The sequence below is a fragment of the Canis aureus genome, chromosome 27 (assembly GCF_053574225.1).
Source record: "Canis aureus isolate CA01 chromosome 27, VMU_Caureus_v.1.0, whole genome shotgun sequence".
NCBI classification, from domain to species: domain Eukaryota; kingdom Metazoa; phylum Chordata; class Mammalia; order Carnivora; family Canidae; genus Canis; species Canis aureus.
In genome coordinates, this window is record NC_135637.1 from 34,525,828 (window position 1) to 34,548,487 (window position 22,660).

Consider the following 22,660-nt stretch of genomic DNA (forward strand, 5'->3'; position numbering starts at 1 on the left):
TTTTTTTTAAAGGATTTATTTATTTATTTATGCATTATAGACACACACACAGAGAGAGAGAGGCAGAGACACAGGCAGAGGGAGAAACAGGCTCCATGCCAGGAGCCTGACCTGGGACTCGATCCCGGGACTCCAGGATCGCGCCCTGGGCCAAAGGCAGGCGCTAAACCTCTGAGCCACCCAGGGATCCCCCAAAGGCAGACACTTAACCACTGAGCCACTCAGGTGTCCTTTAGGTAGTACTTAGAAGAGCCAAGAGAAGGGGCACTTGTCTTTTGTAGGGTAAACACAGACTTTTCCATGGACCAGCAGCAGGAATTGGGTAGTGAATGGAGGGCTCAGCCTCCCTTCCAGGAACCTTGCAAATCTGTGTCCTTTCACCAAGGTGTGTGAGTGGGGGTGGGTGAGTAATTCCTTGGCTTTCTGCATTGTGGGGCCTCCCGCCCCGGTCCTCCCCCTGAGGCCTCATGCGTCCTCTAAATGGCCAGTCTGTGCATCTGCGGCTGGTTTCCAACCCAGTAAAGCCAGATTCCTCAATCTAGCCACGGTCGTGCAGACCCCACCCACAGCCTTCAATGTCACCCTCTTCGCCGCAGTCCAAGGGCCTCTGGCTGAGTCTTGCAACTCTGACCTCCCTGTCGCTCTGCCCCTGCCACCTACTACTCCTCTTAAAAATTCTTACCGGCCCAGGATACTAACATCGGTATAGATAAAAGGCTGCTAACAAAATAACCCTTAAATGTATCTGCTCAAGCTTAAGTCTGCAAACCCCTTTCACCCTTAACAGCTCTTGTCACTTCCAATACCCTTGCACAAGTCAAAACGAAAACGTCCGAAGACTACATTTTACAGATGAACATGTAGGGCTCGGGGCGGGGTGGGGGGGAGGTGTAAGCTGTTACTGCAAGGCCTCCACCCCTCATTAGGGACGCCCTGCGGCCACCGCTCCACGGCTGCTCGGTGGCATGAGCCCCGCGGGTTCCCGCCAACGTTGCAAGCGACACTCAGCCACTGCGTTCCCGCCACCAGGTCGCGGCTTCCCGCCCAAAGTGACGACCAATCAAAAGCGACCTCGCCGGTCAAGAAAATGGCCAATCACGCTTGAGGTTCCTGCCTGGAACCCGCCCCCCCAAGCGGTCGGAACCAATAGCATTCGCTCGAGCAGCGAGCCAATCAGGATGCGGAGCGTGGCGTGGCCTGCAAGCAGTTGGGCGCGTGGTGTGGCACAGAGAGGAAGTGGAGCCCGGCGTGCGACCAGGAGGCAAACACCATGGTATGGCGGGTGGCCTCGGGCGGGGGCGGGGGGCAGGCCCAAATGGCAGTGGGGCGCGGGGGGGGGGGGCTAACGCGGCAGCTCCGGGACGCTTGTGTCACCTGGGAGTGGCACCCGCAGCGCTGGCCCTTCCCGACTCTTTCTTCCTGGAGCAACCCAAGTGCTGCACTCGAGTTCTCCGACTTGTGTCTCCTACTTGTGGGCTCACGAGGGGGCACGGGTAGGCAGTATTACAGCGTCCTGAAATAAGAATGGTAGAAAACACTAGATGCTGAAAAATCTTGCTTCCTCTGTTAAATGGGGTATTTATTTATTTATTTAGGTTGGTTTATACTTAGAATTTTCTTAGAGCAAAACCAAGCAAACAGGAACAGACTTGCTCATATTCCCCTTCTTGCGCCAGAAAAAGCACACAGTGCACACTCTTGCACTTTGTTTTTGCATTGCACAAAAAAATCCAGTGCCCTCCATATCGCCGTACAAAGATCTTCATTGTTTACGGCTGCATAGTATTCGAGTGTGTGGCTGTAGATTATACAACCTGTTCGGGGTCACTGGATGCTTGGACTTTTATCCCAGTCTTTTGTACATGGAGCTGCGATGAGTAATCTGCACGTGCTGTTTCTTGTTTCTTTTTTTTTTTTTTTATGAGTAATCTGTGCATGTGCTGTTTCTTGTTTCTTTTTTTTTTAATTTTTTTAAAAATTTATTTATGATAGTCACAGAGAGAGAGAGAGAGGCAGAGACACAGGCAGAGGGAGAAGCAGGCTCCATGCACCGGGAGCCCGAAGTGGGATTCGATCCCGGGTCTCCAGGATCGCGCCCTGGGCCAAAGGCAGGCGCCAAACCACTGCGCCACCCAGGGATCCCTGTTTCTTGTTTCTTACCTAATGTAGGTGTACATGCGGTGCCAGGAGTGCATGGCTGTGGTTTTGTAGATCTTGCCAGATTCTCTTCCATTGGCAATACACGAGAATTCGTGTCTTCCCACAGCAGGCTAGGCTTCTGTCTTTCCCTTTTTTAAATATTTATTTATTCATGAGAGACACACACACACACAGAGAGACAGGAGAAGCAGGCTCCATGCAGGGAGCCCGCTGCGGGACTCAATCCTGGATCCTGGTATCACACCCTGACCCGAAGGCAGATACCCAACTGCTGAGCCACCCAGGCGGCCCACAGGCTTCTGTCTTTAATTCATGCATTTTTATTTTTAAATGTTTTTTTTTATTTTTATTTATTTATGATAGTCACAGAGAGAGAGAGAGAGAGAGAGAGAGAGAGGCAGAGACACAGGCAGAGGGAGAAGCAGGCTCCATGCACCGGGAGCCCGACATGGGATTTGATCCCGGGTCTCCAGGATCGCGCCCTGGGCCAAAGGCAGGCGCTCAACCGCTGCGCCACCCAGGGATCCCTAATTCATGCATTTTTATATCCTCATTCATAGATTTACTATGTAGTTGTTAACACATTAATAGTTTACACATCAGTTGAACCCAGCCAACACCTGTGTCATTATGCATTTCCAAATAATGTGCTTATTTGGAAGACAAATAAGCAGTGCCCAAGAAGGACAGCCTTAGGTGGAGAGCCACCAAAACAGTCCTCCAACAGGAGTTCATGTGGTCCAGTTCAAGTGTCACTTAACTGAGGCTGAGAGCTCATCCTGTTTCTTCTCCTGATTACTGTGGTAGCTTCCGAACTTTATATATGTGTGTGTCTGTGTATAACCATATATACAAACTATATCATAATTTACTATATAATAATTCATACTAACCTCTGCATTCTCCCTTTGTAAAAGTTGTTTTGAGGGTTCTCTTATCAGTCATTGCACAGCGTGAAATCAAGCTGCTCAAATGAATTACTTGTAGAAGTGAATTATTTTAAGTATAAAGGAAAGCTATCTTCTGTTACCAGACAGGTAAAAGAAAGCGTTAAGATTAGGAGATAATTTGTGCATTTCATTATTTTCAGGAGCTTTTTTTTTTTTTTAGCTAAGGCTTCATCTTAAGAAATAAAAACACCTTCATTAATACTTTCAGAGAGCTATTCCACCATTGTTGTTTGATACGATAGAGTCTTCTTAAGTTGAAATGCCTAAAATTTGATTTTTAAAGTTCATAGTAATTGAACCAACTAAATTAGGAAACTTCCGGGGAGGGAGAGGTGGTGACAAGTTGTTGTGAATATAACCTAAAAGAACTTAACATTGATATTCTCTGAGAAAATATTGGCTGTCCTAGGTACTTTGTTAGAAGGGTTTGTGTCTGAAGATGAATTTAGTAGAGGGTCATCTGGGTGGCTCAGTTGCAAACGTCTGCCTTTGGCTCAGGTCATGATCCTAGAGTCCTAGGATCAAGCCCCATGTCGGTATCCCCGCACAGTGGGATATGTGCAGGTACATGCTCTCTGTCTCTCAAATAAATAAATAAATAAATAAAATCTTAAAAAGAATTTAATGGGAATCCCAGCATCAGAAATTAGGTTTAAAATCCTACTTTGGGGATGCCTGGGTGGCTTAGCAGTTGAGCATCTGCCTTTTACTTGGGGCAGGAACCCAGGGTCCGGATTGAGTCCCGACATCGGGTGCCCTGTGGGGAGCCTGCTTCTCTCTCTGCCTCTCTCTGTGTCTCTCATGAATAAATAAATCTTAAAAAAAATAAAATCCTACTTTGTGCATCCCTGAGCCTCATCACCAAGTTTAGTATCTTCTGGAGAATTTGTCCCTGCCTCTAAAGGCAATTTTTTTTTTTTAATTTTTTTGGGCTCAGTGTTGCAGTTTGGTTGGAATCAGAATTAGACCATCAGCTGTGATTTAGGCCCTTGTAGTAAAACAAGACCAGAAGCCGAGTTTGGGGGCTTCAGAGCTTCAATTCTAAAGATTAGGAGATGACAGTGCTAGTTTAGGAAATTAGAAACAACTTGAAATTGTTTGAGATTTCTGAACTGTAATGTGATCATAATTAGATGATAGGAAAATAATACCCATAGTTAAAATGATCTGGGCTTGTTGTCAGGAGTGCTGGGGGTGGAGGCAGCTGAGGGTTTTGGCCTTGCTGTTCAGGGGTGTGGTAATGGTGATTGGTGGCAGGAGCATGGCTGCTCAGGGCTCTGGGGTCCACTCTCCCCTCCCACTACAGACCAAACTCTTACTGGGATTATTTGGAATTTATTTAGACTTGTCTTATGGTTGACAGAGAATGTGGTCTACTTGGCAAATATTTCCTGTGCGTATAAGAATGTGTATCCTGCTGTGTGGATTGGAGTATTTTCTAATGTAATTTAGATCGGTATTGTTGATAGTGTTGTCCAGGTCTTCTCTACCCTGACTGATGTCTATCTAGTTGAATCAGTTATTGAGAGAATGTCGAAGTCTTTGATTGTGGATTGTCTGTTCACCTTTCAGTTCTGTTTTTCTTTGTATATTTTGAAGTTCTGTATCAAGAAGCTGTGGTTCTAATAGTACGTAACCATTATGGATTATTATGCTTTTCCTGTTGAATTGGTCCCTTTATCATTATGAAATGACCCTCTTTCTTTAGTAAAATTCTTTGCTTTGAAAGCCACAGTGTTGGTCCTGGGCTTTGCTATCCCTGCTGTCCACCACCAGGCTGAGTGCCTTGTTCACCTTGGCTCCCTGTGAGCAATGTGCTGTCAGCCAGGTGTGACCCAGGCTGCCTCCTCACCAGGGAGAATGCTGAGAACGTAGAGACTGTAAGTTCCCACTAGTACACTCAGCAGTGGGATGGAGCCCACTGGTGCTCTTGGAGAAGTGGGAGATGAGTGGCAGAGTGGAAGGTTCCAGACTCGCCACCTTGTCCCTGTATGCCTGAGCGATGTCACTGCCCTGCTGTGTGCCTGTGCACTCCTCCCAGCCCTGCTGCCCAGCCTCATCCAGGGTGGTATTTCCTTTTAACTTGCTTGGAGAGAGGGACACCTGGATGGCTCAGCCTGTTCAGCGTCTGCCTTCAGCTCGGGTCATGATCTTGCGCTCTTGGGATGGAGCCCCACATCAGGCTCTGCTGTCAGGGAGTCTACTTCTGCCTCTGTGCTCTCTCTCTCTCTCAAATAAATAAAATCTTTAAAATAAATAAATAAACTTGCTTGGAGGAACACCTGGAAGCTTGCCTGTCCCATCCATCCCAGCTCCCTTCTTCTAGGCCAAGGTCAGTCTACGCTAATAGCAAGCAGTGTCAGCATAAAATAAAATGAAATAAAAACTGTACTGTTCATCTAGCCCCTCTAGCTTGCCTTTGGTTTAGGCTTAGCATGGTATATATTTTCAATACTTTACTTTCTAACCCATCTTTGGGCTTCCTATAGTTGGTTTATAGTTAGGTCTTGCTTTTTCTCTGACAATCTGCCTGTTAATTAGATATTTACATTTAATTTGTAACGATGTTTACTGTGATTATTGGTAGGGTTGGGTATAAATCGACCACGTTGCTGCTTGTTTTCTGTTTATCTCCTGTTTGTTCCCTCTTTCCTCTCTTTTCCTGCCTCTTTTGGATTATTTTTATGATTCCATGTTATCTTTTTTTATTACTTTTGTGACTGTACCTCTTCATTTTATTTTTTTTGTGGTTGTTTTGGGGATTATAGAGCACATCCTCAGTCTGTCACAGTCTGCTTTCAAGTGATATTATACTACGTCCCAGCAAAATACTTACATTTTTCCTCCTTGGCCTCTGTGCTACTATTGGTCATATTTTAGTTTTTTTAAAGATTTTATTTATTTATTCATGAGAGACACTGAGAGAGAGGGGCAGGGACACAGGCAGAGGGAGAAGGAGGCTCCACACAGGGATCCCGACGTGGGACTCAATCCCAGGACTCCAGGATCACGCCTTGGGCCATAGGCAGGCACTAAACCACTAAGCCTCCCAGGCATCCCATATTTTAATTTTATATGAGCTATAAACCCCACAATAAATCATTGTTTTTGCTTTAATGTTCAATTATATTTTTAAAATACAATAAAAAGTCTTTTATGTTTGCCCACATGTTTAGCAGTTTTGGAGTTGTTTATTGCTTTGTGTAGTTCGAATTTTCCATCTAGTATTTTCCTTCTCTAGTTAATTCTTTTAACATTTCTTATAATAGTGATCTGCTGATTATTCATTCCCTCAGTTTTTGAATGGTGAAGTATTTTTCCTCTCTCTCTGTCTCTCTTAGTTTCATTGAGCTGTCAGGGTCATAAAATAAAAACAAAGTGTATAGTTTGACAAGGTTTAACAGTTATGAATTTTTTAACTCAGTCAAATTTGATCTATTGTTGTGTTGTAATTACTGACCGGTTAGTATTTCTGTAAAGTTTTTATTTTAGAAAACTGACAATTACATGGTTAAACTTCTCAATGCAATAAAATCCAAAGTATTTATTTATTTTTAAAGATTTTATTTATTTATTTGACAGGGAGAGAGAGCATAAGCAGGGGGACCAGCAGGCAGAGGAAGAAGCAAGGAGCCCAGTGTGGGGCTTGATCCCAGAACCCTGGGATCATGATCTGAGCCAAAGGCAGATGCTTAACCAACTGAGCCACCCAGGCGTCCACAGACAAAATATTGTATTTTATTTTTTAAAAAGATTTTACTTATTTTTTCATGAGAGACACAGAGAGAGAGGCAGAGACACAGACACAGAGAGAGAAGCAGGCTCCATGCTGGGAGCCCGATGCAGGACTCGATCCCAGGAGTCTGGGATCACGCCCTTGAGCTGAAGGCAGGTGCCAAACCGCCGAGCCACCCAGGGATCCCCTGAGACAAAATATTTTATAACAAGTCTTTCAATACACTGATCTTTCAGCAATGCAGAGGCTCTCCCTATGTTCTTATTTTTTTTTTTAAGATTTAACATTTATTAACATTGATAATCCACAAAACCACCACCTCAATAAAGATAATAAAACTCTCATTACCCCCAAAAGTTTCCTCCTACCCCTTTGAAAATCCTCCCTCTTGCCACTCCTGCCCCACTACTAATCTACTTAAATGTATTTCTAGAATTTTATATATATGGAATCATTGAGTTCATTTATTGCTGTTTGAATTCCACCTCATACTATAATTGTTTTGAGATTCAACCACTTGTTGCTGAATATCACCTTTTTTTGTGATGAAATAAATACACATGGCACCAAATTTACCGTTTTAACTACTTAAGTATAATTCGGTCACATTAAGTATATTCATATGTTCTGTGTCACCGCTTCTATTCTAGAACTTTTCTATCATCCTTACATCTTTTCCTCTGTGATACATAATTAGCTATTAATTCTATCCAGTGTATTTTGCATTTCAGGTATTCTTTTTTATCATTAGCAGTTTGATTTAGGTCTTTTTTATATCTCTCATTTTCTTCTCTACCTTCCTGGGATATGGATAGGTATGTAACAACTATTTTAATGTCCTTGTCTACTAGTTCTGTCATCTCTGTCACTTATGGGTCAGTTTGTATTGATTATTTTTTCTTTTCATGTGGTCATATATTCTGTGTATGTGTGTGTGCGTGTGTGCGTGGGCACGTGCTTATACCTGGTAAGTTTAGATTGACATTAAAAGAAGCCTTTAGTGTAGGTCTCATTTGGTCCCACTACTAAAGGGAGGGCTCCCCTTAGTGCTTTGTGACTAAGGAGGCCTTTCCCTCAAGACGCCTGTGAGCTCAAGAGTCCCTCACACATGGGTGCTGAGTGCTACTCCACTGTGGACTCAAGTGGGACTCTTTGCTGACATCCACAGAGCTCTTTCTGTGCAACTCTCTCCCCTCCACTATTAGCGACATGGTTTCTAGATACCTTAGCCTCCTTGAACACTGAATTCTCTCTCAACCTGGGGAGATCCCTGGGCATTGGGTTTCTGCCCCTTCCCCCAAATGTAGCCTGGAAACTCCCCAGCACTCGTCTGGGGGCAATGCTAAGGCTTACATTGTCTGAATCACTGTCTTGTATTGCCTGTTGTCCAATGACTATAAAGTGTTATTTCATATATTTTGTCTGATTTTCTTTTTTTTTAAATTTATTTATTATTATTATTTTTTTAATTAACGATAGTCACACACACAGAGAGAGAGAGAGAGAGAGAGAGAGGCAGAGACACAGGCAGAGGGAGAAGCAGGCTCCATGCACTGGGAGCCCGACGTGGGATTCGATCCCGGGTCTCCAGGATCGCGCCCTGGGCCAAAGGCAGGCGCCAAACCGCTGCGCCACCCAGGGATCCCCCCTTGTCTGATTTTCTAAGCCATTGTTTACCAGTTTTTAACATTGCTTATGGCTTGGAAGACTAATTTACCGTGGTTCTATTACTATTCATAGTTTAAGTGTATGTCTATCTATGTTATATAGATAAGTGTTCAGATATAAATATCATTGAAAGCTCATGAGATATAATGTCTGAGGAGATCTTAAGACAACAAAATATTTTAGAAAGACTAACTTAAGATGTTTGGTTTCATTTGCATGCTATATAGTGTTGATTGCCTTGAAGACAAGGGGGTCTCAATGCTTCTGTTCTGGTCCCCAGCGCGAGTGCATCTCTATCCACGTGGGGCAGGCAGGTGTCCAGATCGGCAATGCCTGCTGGGAACTGTACTGCCTTGAACATGGAATTCAGCCTGATGGTCAAATGCCAAGTGACAAAACCATCGGCGGTGGGGATGACTCGTTCAACACGTTCTTCAGCGAGACTGGGGCTGGCAAGCATGTGCCCAGAGCAGTGTTTGTGGACCTGGAACCCACCGTGGTCGGTAGGTCCTGGGGCACTTGGCGGCTTTGCTGGGAGAGTCGGGGAGCCTCCCTGAAGCCCCATCCATGTCCCCTGTGCTCCTTCGAATCCTTCTACAGAAAGGATGGGACGTACAAGTGTATGCCCGTGGCTGTGTTAGGTGAGAAACCACGGGGTTAGTGCTTAAAGTGTCCTTGACACCGAGGCTCCTAATTTAGGAGAACCTAAAGTACAGACCAAAGATGGGCTGGGACTAGATTCACTCGTGGCCGCCTCAGAGCCAGGCGGGTGGCTATGTAGACCCCACCTGCAGGGTGCCCAGTCACCGGCCCCGCCCTGACTCTGCACACATCTGATGCAGGTGCACAAGAGTCTTGACCTGCATCTTAGACATAGAAGGTAACTAGAGAAGATTCGTTGGGATCCTGCAGATTAGAAGCCTGAGGTGGTTCCCAGGGAGAGCTACAAAGAGAGAGCACCTTCAGTGGCCACCCAGGAGAAGACAATGTCACCCTGAAGTGTGAGGCGCAGGCCACATAGGGTGCCCCAATGGGACTTCCTGGCAAAGTGCTGCTGACGTGGTGACTGTCCAGGATGTAAGGGGTTTTTTAGTTAGACTCTTGGATGTAGCTCCAGATCTGAAGAAATAATTTCATGGGTGAGGGTGTGAGTGGTTTCCCTTCTTTGGGAACCAGTCAGATTGGACTTGGTATCTCCAGCTGATGTGACCTACTAGAGCCATAGATTGCAGCTGTGGTCTGCATGTTGCACAGACATTTTCTATGAGACCCTGATGCTGCTGCCCCCCAAGGAACAGCATGTGCTTGGTAGATCCAAAGGGTCCCCGAATCTATCCCCCTTGGCGAGTTAACAACAGGCCTTGAAGACCCACTGCCCACGTGTCCTCTTTGCAGATGAAGTGCGCACGGGGACCTACAGGCAGCTCTTCCACCCAGAGCAGCTGATCACCGGGAAGGAGGATGCAGCCAATAATTACGCCAGAGGCCATTACACCATCGGCAAGGAGATCGTCGACCTGGTCCTGGACCGGATCCGGAAACTGGTAAGAGGGCGCTAAGGAAGCTTCTTGTGGGTGTTGCCCTGGACAGGAGGGTGGGCAGGAGATGACTTTGACAAAACCCCAGGCCAGAATCTCGAGTCCACATCTTCCTTCGCATGTGGCTTCAGTGCCTCCTCCATCACCCATCCGTCTTAACATCTGCCCCGCTCTTTGCTTCTGAGCATCACGCGGGTGCCCTGTGGACGGTTTGAATGCGTGGTGTCCTGCAGAGGGAAAGAGAAGTGACTGTGGGTCATCGGAGGCTGGTGGTGCGGCTCCTTCCCCGGCGGCACTCACTCTCGGTCTGTGATTTCTCTCAGGCGGATCTGTGCACAGGGCTGCAGGGCTTCCTCATCTTCCACAGTTTCGGGGGCGGCACCGGCTCTGGGTTTGCATCTCTGCTCATGGAGCGGCTGTCGGTGGACTACGGCAAGAAGTCCAAGCTGGAATTTGCCATCTACCCGGCTCCCCAGGTGTCCACGGCCGTGGTGGAGCCCTACAACTCCATCCTGACCACCCACACCACCCTGGAGCATTCCGACTGTGCCTTCATGGTGGACAACGAGGCCATCTACGACATATGTCGGCGCAACCTGGATATCGAGCGGCCCACGTACACCAACCTCAATCGTCTGATCGGGCAGATCGTGTCCTCCATCACAGCCTCCCTGCGATTCGATGGGGCCCTGAACGTGGACTTGACGGAATTCCAGACCAACCTGGTCCCGTACCCCCGCATCCACTTCCCCCTGGCCACCTATGCCCCGGTCATCTCCGCCGAGAAGGCCTACCACGAGCAGCTGTCCGTGGCCGAGATCACCAATGCCTGCTTCGAGCCGGCCAACCAGATGGTCAAGTGTGACCCTCGGCACGGCAAGTACATGGCCTGCTGCATGTTGTACAGGGGGGACGTGGTCCCGAAAGATGTCAACGCGGCCATCGCCACCATCAAGACCAAGCGCACCATCCAGTTTGTGGATTGGTGCCCTACTGGATTTAAGGTAGGACTGGGTGATGATGTGAGGTTTCCCCCGTCAGGGGCAGCCGACCAAGTACAGAAGGCCTTTTGTGGAGAATACCTCTGATCCATGGCAGCCAGCCCCTGGTCATCTGAGCCCGGGTGATAATTTATTCAGTGGGGCCTTTTGAACTTCCTTCCTTAGTTATCACACTGTATACATGTGATGAGAATTTTTTTTAACTTCAAACAGGAAATTTTTAGAACCAATTTTTGTTTCCTCTTTTGGGTGGTTAATTTGTGTGGAAAATGTAGTTTGGGTTTAGAAATGCAGAAATTTTGGAAGCATTTTGAGAATTTATGTGGATATTTTAAATTGGGGCATTAATACAAACATTGCTGTCGCTAAACACTTCATTCCACTGGCACATACAAGTTAAATCCAATCTAAATATCGCATGCAATATTTGATTTAGAGAAAAACTGTCATGTTTTTGGGAAAAAAATGATGCTATATTTATTTCTCTTTTGGTAAACTTAGCAATTCTGACCTGAGTTTGCCTCCAGCATAGTTTGTAGCCACCTTCCATTTGATACAGGATAGGAAACTTGATGTCACTTTGCAGCTTTATCCATAGTTTAAAAGTAAACCCTATCAAGGCTTTCCATCATAAAATTTCATGTGAACACAGCCACACCTGTTTACTGATGTGCTGTTGTGGCTGCTTTGTGCTACAAAGACTGAAGTAATTGTGACAGAGACCATGTGGCCCCGCCAGCCTAGAATACGTACTGTCTTGCCCTTGACGTTCTAAGTGACCCTGTGTATTGCTACCCAAACCTCTGTCCTCTGGTTTAGAAATTTGGAATGCCTCTACTTTGGTCTCAGCCCTGGATTATCACCCCCTTTCTCCTATTAGCACACCTAGGCCGCCTCCTGTTGCAGTGGTAGCAGCAGTCCTCAGACCTCTGACAGGAATCCTGTTGTCCTGGATTCACAGGCTAGCTCTCTCAATGGGAGACCGGGGTGGCAGGATGATCTCCCCTCATAATAAAACCATAGTGCTGTGACTCGAGCAGAAGAGGTTTCAGCTACAGCAATGAATCCTCGTCTGTAGAATCCTATGGAGAAAATGCCATCTAAGGCATACAAAGCATTATTCCTTTTTAGAAGAAACCATCCTGTTACCTGAGCACCTCACATGGCTCAGAGGCTGGGACACAGCCCTTCAGGCAGCTTGGAACCGAGCCAGGCTGGCTGGCCCCTTTTTCCCTGTTGTCCTTGTCTAGAAACCAGCACCCTGCTCGCCTGACACTTTGCCTGGCACAAAGAAGGCACTTGCAGGTCTCCTGTTTGCATGAAAGCACCCACCGTTTCTGGGTTTGACTGAAGCTTCACAGTCTGCCTTCTTCCTTTTCTCTGGCAGGTGGGCATCAACTACCAGCCCCCCACTGTCGTCCCCGGGGGTGACCTGGCCAAGGTGCAGCGGGCCGTGTGCATGCTGAGCAACACTACCGCCATCGCTGAGGCCTGGGCCCGCCTGGACCATAAGTTTGACCTCATGTATGCAAAGCGAGCCTTTGTGCACTGGTATGTGGGGGAAGGCATGGAGGAAGGGGAGTTCTCCGAGGCCCGGGAGGACCTGGCAGCCCTGGAGAAAGATTATGAAGAGGTGGGCGTGGATTCCGTGGAAGCAGAGGCTGAAGAAGGCGAAGAATACTGACCGGAGCGGAGCTGGCAACCATCTCTTTGTATCGCCCCCACTATAACATTACGAGATAGGTTTACCTATTAAAGTTTCTGTTTGAAGCATCATGTACCTTGTCCTGCACTTTGACATAATTCTGATCCAGATCCCTGTCTTTTCCAAGTGGATTTCCAGGGAGGAAAAAACAGGTTTCCTTTCAGAAAAAAAATTAAGCATGTCTGTATGTCTAGTTACCACATTAATCCTAGAAGAAGGCTTCAAAAGTAATGGCTGAGGGAATTAGGAAAAATGCTTTGGTTGTTCTTAAATCTTTCACTAGTTCTTGATGCTCCTTTGGAGAATGGAATTGTAACCTGGTTTGTTTTTCCAAATTGTGGAATGGCCACTTTGACTCAGTCTTGTGGAGGGTCCAGGGAGGCAGCCCTGCCCTAGTGCAAACTCTTACTAAGGCTCCGTTTTCAGCAAGGCCTTTGTTTTGGGGGGCATTGTTTTAATTTTTTTTTTTTTTTTTAGATTATTTGCCAGTGCAAGCAAGTGAGCAGGAGTAGTGGGGAGGAGCAAAGGGGAAGAATACTAAATGGGAGCAGGGCTGGCATGCGTTCCTCTCCCCCTCCCCCCTCTGCTACCCTGCAGCACAGCTGGTCTCCAGTTATTTACAATCAAAGTTTCTATATGAAACCTTTCTATTGTGATGCGCAGCTGGGACACACTCCTGTGCCTGCTGGGATAGGTAGGACCCCAAAGCCTGCCGGGTCATGTGGAAGGCTGTCCCAGACTATACTGTAGAAGCAGGGAAACAATTTCCAAACACAGATTTCAAAACAAAAAAAATTTCTAGATTCTAGGTAAACTGAGTTAGATGTTCAGTTGGGTTTGTCATTTTTCAGGCTTTTCTGTTGACAGCACATGGTGACTAATGTGTAAGTCAGGAACTGGAGTTTGAACATTGGAAGGGGGTTGTTGACAAGTCCCTAATACTGTGGGCGAAGTATGTAGGGTCGAGGACATTATTAGGTGGAAAGGAGTCTTACTGAATTCTGCATGGCATTCACAGCCCACAGAGTGAGCTCTAGGTTACAACACACATCATCTTTGATTTCATTGTGCACATAACCTATATGACATCATTCTACCTCCATGCTCACACCCTTGCAGATGAGCACCCTGGGAACAGTCTCAGCAAAAGCACTGCCCCTTTCCCTTTAGCAAAACGTGGTGGTGTCGGTTTATAAAAGATCTGGTAATACAGTTGACCCTTGAACATGAGTTTGAAGGGTGCAGGTATGTGGGTTTTTTACAGTATAAATATCTTTTCCTTATGATTTTTTTCTAGCTTATGTTAAGAATACAATATATAATACATACATAAAATATGTTAATCAACTGTTTATTGATAAGCCTTCCTGTTAACAGTAGGCTATTGGTAGGAAAGCTTTGGGAAGTCAAAAGTTACATTAATTTTTCAACTATGCAGGGGATTGGTGCCCCTAATCCTTGTGTTGTTCAAGGGCCAACTGTACAGATACGGTCTTTCCAACCTGAAAGTCAGGTACAGGAAGGTGAAATCACTTAAGTCACTTAGTTCAACTGTAGCACAGCGAGGCCCACCATGCAGAACTGATTCTAAATCTGTGTCTTAATATATTCAAAAGGTGATAGCAAGCAGCTTGGATGGACCCTCGGTTTCCCACAAAGCTTTATTACCAACTGTGGAACCCCATGTAGCCTCCATCAGGAGGCTGCCAAAGCCCACAGCTGGGCCACATGAAAAGTCTGCCCATGTCAGGTGCTGCTCCGAGTAGGGCTCTTCCCCGGCCCGCCCCCCTTCGGCAGCCTGGTAGCACTGGGTTGTCGGGGCATCCTTTGGCTGGATCCTTCCCGGCCACTGCGCTCTGCCAGTGCTGAGCCTCCACTCAGAGCCGCGCTGCCTTTGTTTCTCCCTGAGCAGACACAGAACACAATCATTAGGAACCAGGGCAAAATCCACAGTCATCACATCTACTGCATTGTGTTCCTTGCATATTATGTCTAGTACATCTCTGTCCGACCTTTCGGCCAGGAACCCTCTGTCAGCCTTAAGCTCTGAGGCTGAGGACTGCCTGGAAATGGCATATCCAAGAGAAGTCCTCAGCAGAGTGCAGGAGGCCCTCAAGCGTGTGTCCTAGGACAGAAGCAGTGCAAGGAGCAATAAGGAGAGTCCGAGAGGCCCATTTTGGGAAAGGTAAGCTCAGCTGGTGGACTCCAGCCCTGGAAAGTGTGAGGACCCTGCAGACCACCAGCAGTGCTGGAAGGCTCACCAGCAGGCTGCTGCCTCCCTGCCTCCCCTAGCACTCCCCCTTCCAGATCACCCACAGCTGAACTGCTGGAGGCACATCCATCAAGAACAGAAGTCAGAAAAAAAAAAAAAAAAGGAACAGAAGTCAGGCTTTTGGATTTGGACTTCGGCAGCTCCTTCTCACAGGCGTTTCTCTGCCTACCTCCGAAAGTATTTTTGCAAACATTTGGTGGTCCAGCCTCTCACTCTCAAGTTCAACCCTGTGATTGAGTTCCTGTCAAGGCTTGACTGCTCAACGAGACTTGCCCTGACCACAAGTAGTTACATTCAGATGAAGGCCACTGGTGCAGATAGCCCTTGACTTAGAATTTACTTACCTTACCCTCTTTCTTTGAAGACAGGAAAATCTGAAACCACACTTGGACCTCAGGGTGTTGACAGCATTCATAAGACTGAGAGGACACCACAGTGGACAAAAGATGCCCAGGGAGCAGGCTCGCCCACTGGGTCCCAGTCCCTCCCCATAGGCTTCCCTTGGCCAGGGCTCTTCGCTGCTCCTGTCTGGCAGGGTCCACCCTGCAGACTCTGACTGAGGTATGTGTCCTGTGTTTGACCCTCAAGCTCAAGGTCAGTTCTTAGTCAAATAAATAGCCTGCCCTGGGGACTGGTAGGTTTTTGGAGAAAAGACACCATGAGGTTCCTTGGGGGGGATGTTTAAGACATTCCTGTTTTACTATCTGCCATCTGAACAAGGGGAGGCAACCGCACAGTGTACTGCAGCCTCTGGCTTCTCCAGGTTGTTAGACTTGCTTTCCATTCTCTCTGGTACGACACTCCCCCCAAGATTCCTACAGAGTTTAGGACAGCCCTCCTTCAGAGCATTTCTGAATAGCTCCCCTCTACGGAACAGGGGGACTCTGCTGCTCAGTAGGCTGGGAAGGGTTAGAGTGGTGGCATGCTTGGGACTCAGATTTTCCCCTGCTTTGCCACCGTGGGCTTCACACTCAGTTGCTTGCAGACAGTGGATTCAACAAAGATGTAAGAACAGGTTACCCAGGGCTGAGGGCATGTGGTGGGGTGAGGTGGGCCAACTCAGCCTACCAGTGACTCACAGAAAAGACAGACACAAAGCAGAGAGGCGTCACCATACATTTCCTTTTTCCTACTACAAATGCTGATATTCTGGTTCCTACTGACTGGTCAGTGGGCAAGGACCCAGTCTCCTATGAGTGCATTAGGCCCACTGCCTTGCAGTTCGCCACAGGCTGGTGCCCACTCTGAGGCCATGTCCCTCTCTAGGCTGGCCTAACCCTGGGTACTTAGGTGCCCCACAAGCTCAGCTAGGGGCACCTCCTAAAGGACCTGGAAGCACAGCTCAAGCACAGCTCACCCACAGCAAATGGCAAGGGTGGGGGGGAATCTCAGATGTGGGCCTGAGTCTGCAGCTTTTCTTCAGCATGGCACACACCTGAATTTCCTCTCCCCCTCAGCATAGTGACCAGGGCCCTTCTGGAAGCTCAAGGATGAGAGAAAAGGAGAAAACAGCAAATAATGTTCATCTTTAACTTGTTGAGGCTGATAATCCCTTGAAATAAGACACCAATGTAACGTTGAGCCATAAAAGGCATAAGAAATTCATCGAAGAATGAAAGTAGACCATTTATACAGCTCTCTGCAATTCTTAGAACCTTCAGGAATCATGTGTTCTCACTGTTAGTGGGGAGACCCACTCAGACCTCATTTTAGACAGAGCTGGGGAGGTTAAGGAGAGTGACACTTTGGTCTCAGGAGAATGGTGTGCAGGGCCTGTCAGTGGACAGATCTGCTCTGTTAAGCCTGACTCTGCCATGCACCCCTACACCTTACAAGGGACTTTCTGGAGCTGGTCCTATCTGCCCCAGCTCCCTGTGGTGGGGTAATTAGGGTCAGGTGGAATCTGGAGAGCAAGGCTGAGCCAAAGGTAGGAGGGGTGATATGTCCCCAGGCCCAATGCCTGAGGGGGCCTCAAACAGTTGAAGACGATCACTGAACATTAAAAAGCCTGGCGTATTGTGTTATAAAGTTGGTGTGCTCCTCCTACTCCTAAAACCTGACCGCTCTGATGAAGCAAAACCCCAAATGCAACCCGAAACACACCCCCTACAGCTAGGGAGCTGGCCCACCATAGTGGGACCCACTGTGCCATTTACATCTGGTGTGACCCATGTGGTCCTGACTCCCTATCCCCTGCAAGCAATCCTGGCAGGGGTGGGGGGATCGAGGGTTGACAGCCTGAATGTGGGCTGCTGCTCCCATCCCGCATATGGTTCCCAGGAGCGGCCTTTCTCCTTCATGGTGGCAGTGCTGGCAGTGCTCAAATGGGCCAGAGGGGCCGCTGAGGCCAAATATTAGTGATCAGGTGGACACTGGATGTGTGTTGTGTGAGGAAGGAAAAGAACAGGGTGGGTTGAAGCAGCATAGTGGGTGCCCCAACATCCTCAGGCTGGTTGGCAAGGTCTGATGGCCAGGGTGAGTATGCGGCCAGGACCATCCATCACTGCTACCGGACAGCCTGCCGCAAGGTCTAACCCATCAGTCAGTCTTGCTGCCCCTTCTGGCCTAGTACACTAGTACACAGGAGGGGCATAATCAGTGCTTCCAGAAAACATAACACATAGAATGACAAGGACTGATGTGCACCAGGGACATGCACACATGCATTTTTAGCTCTTAATGTAGCCTATGCTTCTTGGGAGGTGTGACCCCTCCTGCACATATACATATGCCTGGACTCAGTGTTTCAGGCAAGTGTCGTGATTGTTCTGGAGCAGCGCTGTCCAATAGATACACGATATGAGCCACATGTGTCCTTCATTTTCTAGTAGCCACATAAAAAAGTAAAAAGAAACAAGATTAACTAAAATAATGTATTTTTAATTAACCCCAAATATGCGATATTACTATTTCAACATGTAATAGGTACAAAAATTACTTGTGAGGTATTCTCTTTTTGTGCCAGTTCTTAGGCATCTGGCCATCTGAGGTGTACTTAAACTTGCAGTGAGTCTCAGTCACACCAGCCCCAGGGGGCCCATGGCTTCCATATTGGACAACTCAGCTCTGTGTAAGGCTCACAGCTTCGGCACACCAAACTTCATCTTACACGTTCCGGAGGAGCATCTTTTTAAAGTATACAGTTTCCCTAAGCTTCAGCAGAGAACACTCAACTGAATTTTATTTTTCCTTAGGTGACCAGACCCTCACTAAGACAAGCATTTACCCCTCTGTGCTCTTGGGTCTTCTGCTTCTCCATTTTCTGCCTGAGTGAGCTTGTAAGTGAAAGTCCCCACAGCCCACCTGGATAGCCAGGGGACAAGAACCCAGATGACCCCTGTGCCTGCCTGCTGCAGCTTAGCAGATCAAACACCTGAGTGGGGCTCCAGCCCCCAGTCTGCAGCAGCTTCACACCCCAATTCCATATGAAACCTAAGGCCAGGTAGCCCCAACAGCCCCAAACCCCATCATGATCCTAGGCTGCCACAGTCCCCCCAACTGATCACTGACATCTCTCCTCTTTCTCTACCCTAGGCCCTGCCCAAGGTCTGTGTGGACAGATTATGTGATATGTGGCCTCAGAGCTCTTGTCCTCTATTGCCTCTGCCTCTTGGCCACAGTGCACTCCTGGCATGGCCCCTCATGTGCTCTACCTCCCTTCAGTGCTTCCCCACCAACCTCCTTTCCAGGCTGCCCTCTGTCCCCATTGGGCATCTCCCCAGGGCCTCTATGTCTTCATATCCTGATCACCGGCAGTAGACCCAAGGCCTAAACACTTAAGAAGTCCTCATGGGGCCCAGAACTTGGGCCCATGCCTCATGGCCCATGCCACTCTTCTCCAGAACTTGGGCCTCATGGGGCCCATGCCACTATTCTCTCCATGCTTGGGGCTTCCTCCCCACCTCTCTCAGAGCCCCTCTATGCCACTGCTCCCAGTGCCAAACCCACACTACCTCTTGATTCTCCACCCCACCCTCTCCTTTATCCCCCCTCCAAGCTCAGGCCTATTTCTATCAGGGGCCTGGGCCTGCATCTCTGGCTGGAGCCCACCCACTACCCCTACATTGAAGGGCTGCAAGCCAACAGGCCAGGACTCTGAGCCTGTTTCACTCTTGCTGCTCCTGCAAAGCCAGCTACACTGGCTTCCTCCTGTCTCTCACCATTGATTTATCTAGCCATCTCCCTCACTGGAGGGAGGACCTGTCCATCTCACAACCCCTGAGTCCTCAGCACTGACAGCCAGCCTGGCACTCATGAGCAGCAACACCCCCATCAAATCAGAAGGGCTCCATTCCAGTTTCTCCCTCCTTCTGTCCACAGATTCCTCAACTCAGCTTTGTAGTCTACCCACCTCTACCCTGACCCGCCCCTTGGCCTTCTCTCCCCCTCCCCCCAGCCTGAACTCCAGGTGGCACCTAGAACATCGAGGTGGGTGAGGTGGGGAGGGGCATGGAGAGCACATGGAGATCTCAGGCCCTCACACCCTCCTGGCTCTGGGCCTCCAGCCTCATCAGACCTGACAATACCTGGAAGGTACCCTTGGCTTAGGAGGCAGGCAGGAAAGGGCAATTACAGCTTATCCTCTAGGCTACCAGTCTTGGTGGGTGACTGCATTTAAGAGGCCAAAGTGTTTCTCATACCTAAGGCTTCACTCTCTACAGCAAAGTAAAGGCTTTCCCGCCCCTCTGCCTACTGTCCTCCTCTGGGGTGAGAGCACCTCCACAGAGTACAGGGGGTGGTGGTCCCATTCTAGAAATATTGCAGGTTGTCTCTAATAAACTGAGGCATGAAATCCTGTCTCGGTCTCTAAGTTGTGTGGCAGGAATGGCCCATAAGGTCCTGCCCTTGCAGCTCCTCTAGAGGCTGCTCTTCCTTCTGGGGGCCACAGCAGTTTCCACAGAAACGAGAGAGCACCAACCCCCAGAGATAAACCAATAAACGCAACCTGCGAAAGGAGAGAACAGGCAGCAAGAGAACCGGAGGGAACCGGGGGGCCCTGGAGAGAGAGGCGAGTGCGTGGCAGCTGGGCCGTGGAGCAGAACTGGAGAGGCCGCAGGCCGCGGGGCCGAGGAAAAGGAGGGCCTTGCAGGGGGACTACGGTTCTTGGCAGAGAGAAAGGAGGCCTCTGGAGGTCAGAGAGAGACACAAAGAGAGTAGACAGAGCGTGGATCAGTAAGGAAGCCTGCGCTCCAGGGCCCAGGGCCTCTCAGGACAGGGGGCATAGGTACCCGGGGCCCTGGCACTCCCACCCACAGGGGCCCAGCCTGCCCCCAGCCCGAACACCAGCCCCTTCTCAGGATGTCTGTGAGTGCCTGAGGGCTCTGGCCAAGCATTCAGAGCGTTTCTGAAACTGGGAGCAGATGCGACATACCAGGAGGATGCAGATGGAGCTCCACTGTGACACCTTCGTTAGTAGTGCCAGCTTATCCCCCAGTCCTGACTCTCAAGAGTGAGGAGGCCCCTCAAACTGAAGCCTAGTGCTGTGCCCACTCAGGCCTGTGTACCCTGCATCTAGGGCAGCCTGGGGCTGCCACGCTGACCCCTGTCCTGCAATCCGAGCAAGGAAGCTCGGCTGGCTACGTTCCTGAGCAGCACCTGGGCACAGGTGGCCCACAGGTGGAGAGGGCGCAGGAAGGCCTGTGCCTGCCCCACTCCCTGAGCGCTTCCAGGAGGCTTGTACACACCATGAGAACAGGAACCAACACCACCTTGCTCCTGTCTTTGTGGAACGAAAGCACTTCTACCAGCGCGGCAGCCGCAATCCTAGATGAGCCCTAGCCCGCCTGGGCACCCTGGGCACCCATTTTGCATCCACCTGATCTGGATTCGCACACGGGCACTGTGAAGGGTAGCAACGAAGCCAAAGCTGGGGACTGGAAACCAAGAATGGAGCCCTTGGATGGTCCCTGCAGGTGCTGGGAGAAGACCCACAGTAGCGCCCTGCCGCTCAGGGCCAAGCCTGCCTCGTGTCCCGCGCTGCCCACTCCCTTCCCCCGCCGCCCCCCGCCGAGCCACAGGGGCGGGGAGCGCGGGGCCCGGCTCTGACCTCGGGTCTCGGGCACGCTGGATGTGGGCAGAGACACGGCCGCGGGGTCCTGGGGCTCGCCCGCCAGCCTCTGGCCAGCACACATGGACTTGAGCATCTGGAAGACGGCGAGGGGCGCCACGTTCAGCTTCAGCAGGTCCACCAGGATCCTGGAGAGAACACAGGCGGTGGGCTGTGAGCCCTCCCCGCGCGGGCCTAGGGCGGCCACCGCCCTCGGGTCCCCCAACTGCACTGCGGGCGCGCACAGGGGCCGGGAAGGGGCGGGGGGCGCTGCAGACCAGAGGCCGGGGCGGGGGCGGGGCGGGGCGGGGCGGGGAGGACGACGCGCACCCCCCGCGCGGGCTCACTTGAACACGTCGGGGTCGATGGCGCCGCCCGCCGCCTGCGCCAGCTCGTACAGCTCCATCTCCTCAGCGCTCAGCACCTTCTTCCGCCGCAGCGCGAGCTTCTGCAGGGCCGCCTCCAGCCCCGGGGGCGCTCCGGGCCCGGGCCCTGCGCCCGGCGCCGCCATGTACCGGACCCCGGGGAGGCGCGCGCCGCGCCCGCCGCTCCGCCGCCGCCGCCGCCGCCGCCGCCGCCGCGCCCCGGCGCTCCCGCAGCGCCCCCTGCCGGCCCCGCCCGCCGTCCTCTCCCCGCCGCGCCCCGGCGCTCCCGCAGCGCCCCCTGCCGGCCCCGCCCGCAGTCCTCTCCCCGCCGCGCCCCGCTCCGCCGCTCCATCCGCAGACGTTTCCCTGCGGGGCGAGGAGGGGTAAAAGCAGGAAGATGCTCGTCTCTAGTCCGAAGGCTGAACGACAGCCTGCATAGCTTTGATAAAGATCAGATAAGGGCCGGTTGCTACATCCTCAAAGGTCTCCTGGCTGCCGGTACGTCTCACGGGTGGTCACTACCGAGCTGAATGATACGCACCAGAGAAACCTTGCGAAAGTAGTTTTAGAAGGAGAAATCCCAAGAAGACATTTGTGACCTAATAATCCCTGCACAGCCCCTCCGATAGAACCGCCAGCCTCATTCAGCACATGTGCAGCAGCTTCTGCCCACGGCTCCTCCTGTCCCTGTGCTACTTCGATGAACTTACTAAGTTGCACCAATAGTCTCAAGAATTCCTTCTCCGGGATCCCTGGGTGGCGCAGCGGTTTAGCGCCTGCATTTGGCCCAGGGCGTGATCCTGGAGACCCGGGATCGAATCCCACGTCGGGCTCCCGGTGCATGGAGCCTGCTTCTCCCTCTGCCTATGTCTCTGCCTCTCTCTCTCTCTCTCTCTCTCTCTCTCTCTGTGTGACTATCATAAATAAATAAAAATTAAAAAAAAAAAAGAATTCCTTCTCCACGGTCGTCCTCAGTGATCCCACAACAGGGGTGTGTGTAGGGCGTGCGGGATCCTGTGGCACCGCGGAGACCCGTTTCTGGGCAAGCAGGGTCAGACGGCATTGGTCATTCTCCCTTGGGCAGCAGCACCCACGCAGTGCCTGGCATGTAGTAGGCGCTCGATAAATACCGGTCAGAAGAAAAGTCAGTCCTTGCGGGGTGTAATTATCCCGCGTCGTTTCCCCGATAGGGGGCGCGCCTCCAGGACCGTCTTGACAG

General features: G+C 50.0%; 2 protein-coding genes across 3 annotated transcripts; one reads left to right on the plus strand and one right to left on the minus strand.

Moving 5' to 3' along the window:
- Positions 1-1,117: 1,117 nt before the first annotated feature.
- Positions 1,118-12,829, plus strand: LOC144299210 (tubulin alpha-3 chain). Its single transcript, XM_077874626.1, has 5 exons — positions 1,118-1,273; positions 8,795-9,017; positions 9,910-10,058; positions 10,376-11,056; positions 12,441-12,829. The coding sequence occupies exons 1-5, from the start codon at positions 1,271-1,273 to the stop codon at positions 12,735-12,737; spliced, it is 1,353 nt and encodes a 450-aa protein (XP_077730752.1). The 5' UTR covers positions 1,118-1,270; the 3' UTR covers positions 12,738-12,829.
- A 1,572-nt stretch (positions 12,830-14,401) lies between these two features.
- LOC144299217 (mitotic-spindle organizing protein 2B) lies at positions 14,402-21,638 on the minus strand. 2 transcript variants are annotated; one of them, XM_077874640.1, is made up of 4 exons: positions 21,424-21,638; positions 21,077-21,225; positions 19,976-20,155; positions 14,402-14,662 (listed from the first exon to the last, which is right to left on the minus strand). In XM_077874640.1, exons 1-4 carry the CDS (start codon positions 21,585-21,587, stop codon positions 14,505-14,507), a joined length of 651 nt encoding a protein of 216 aa, XP_077730766.1. In that variant the 5' UTR covers positions 21,588-21,638; the 3' UTR covers positions 14,402-14,504. The 2 variants fall into 2 exon arrangements, with proteins under 2 accessions (XP_077730766.1, XP_077730767.1); XM_077874641.1 differs by lacking the exon at positions 19,976-20,155 and having other exon boundaries at positions 21,424-21,630.
- Positions 21,639-22,660: the final 1,022 nt, after the last annotated feature.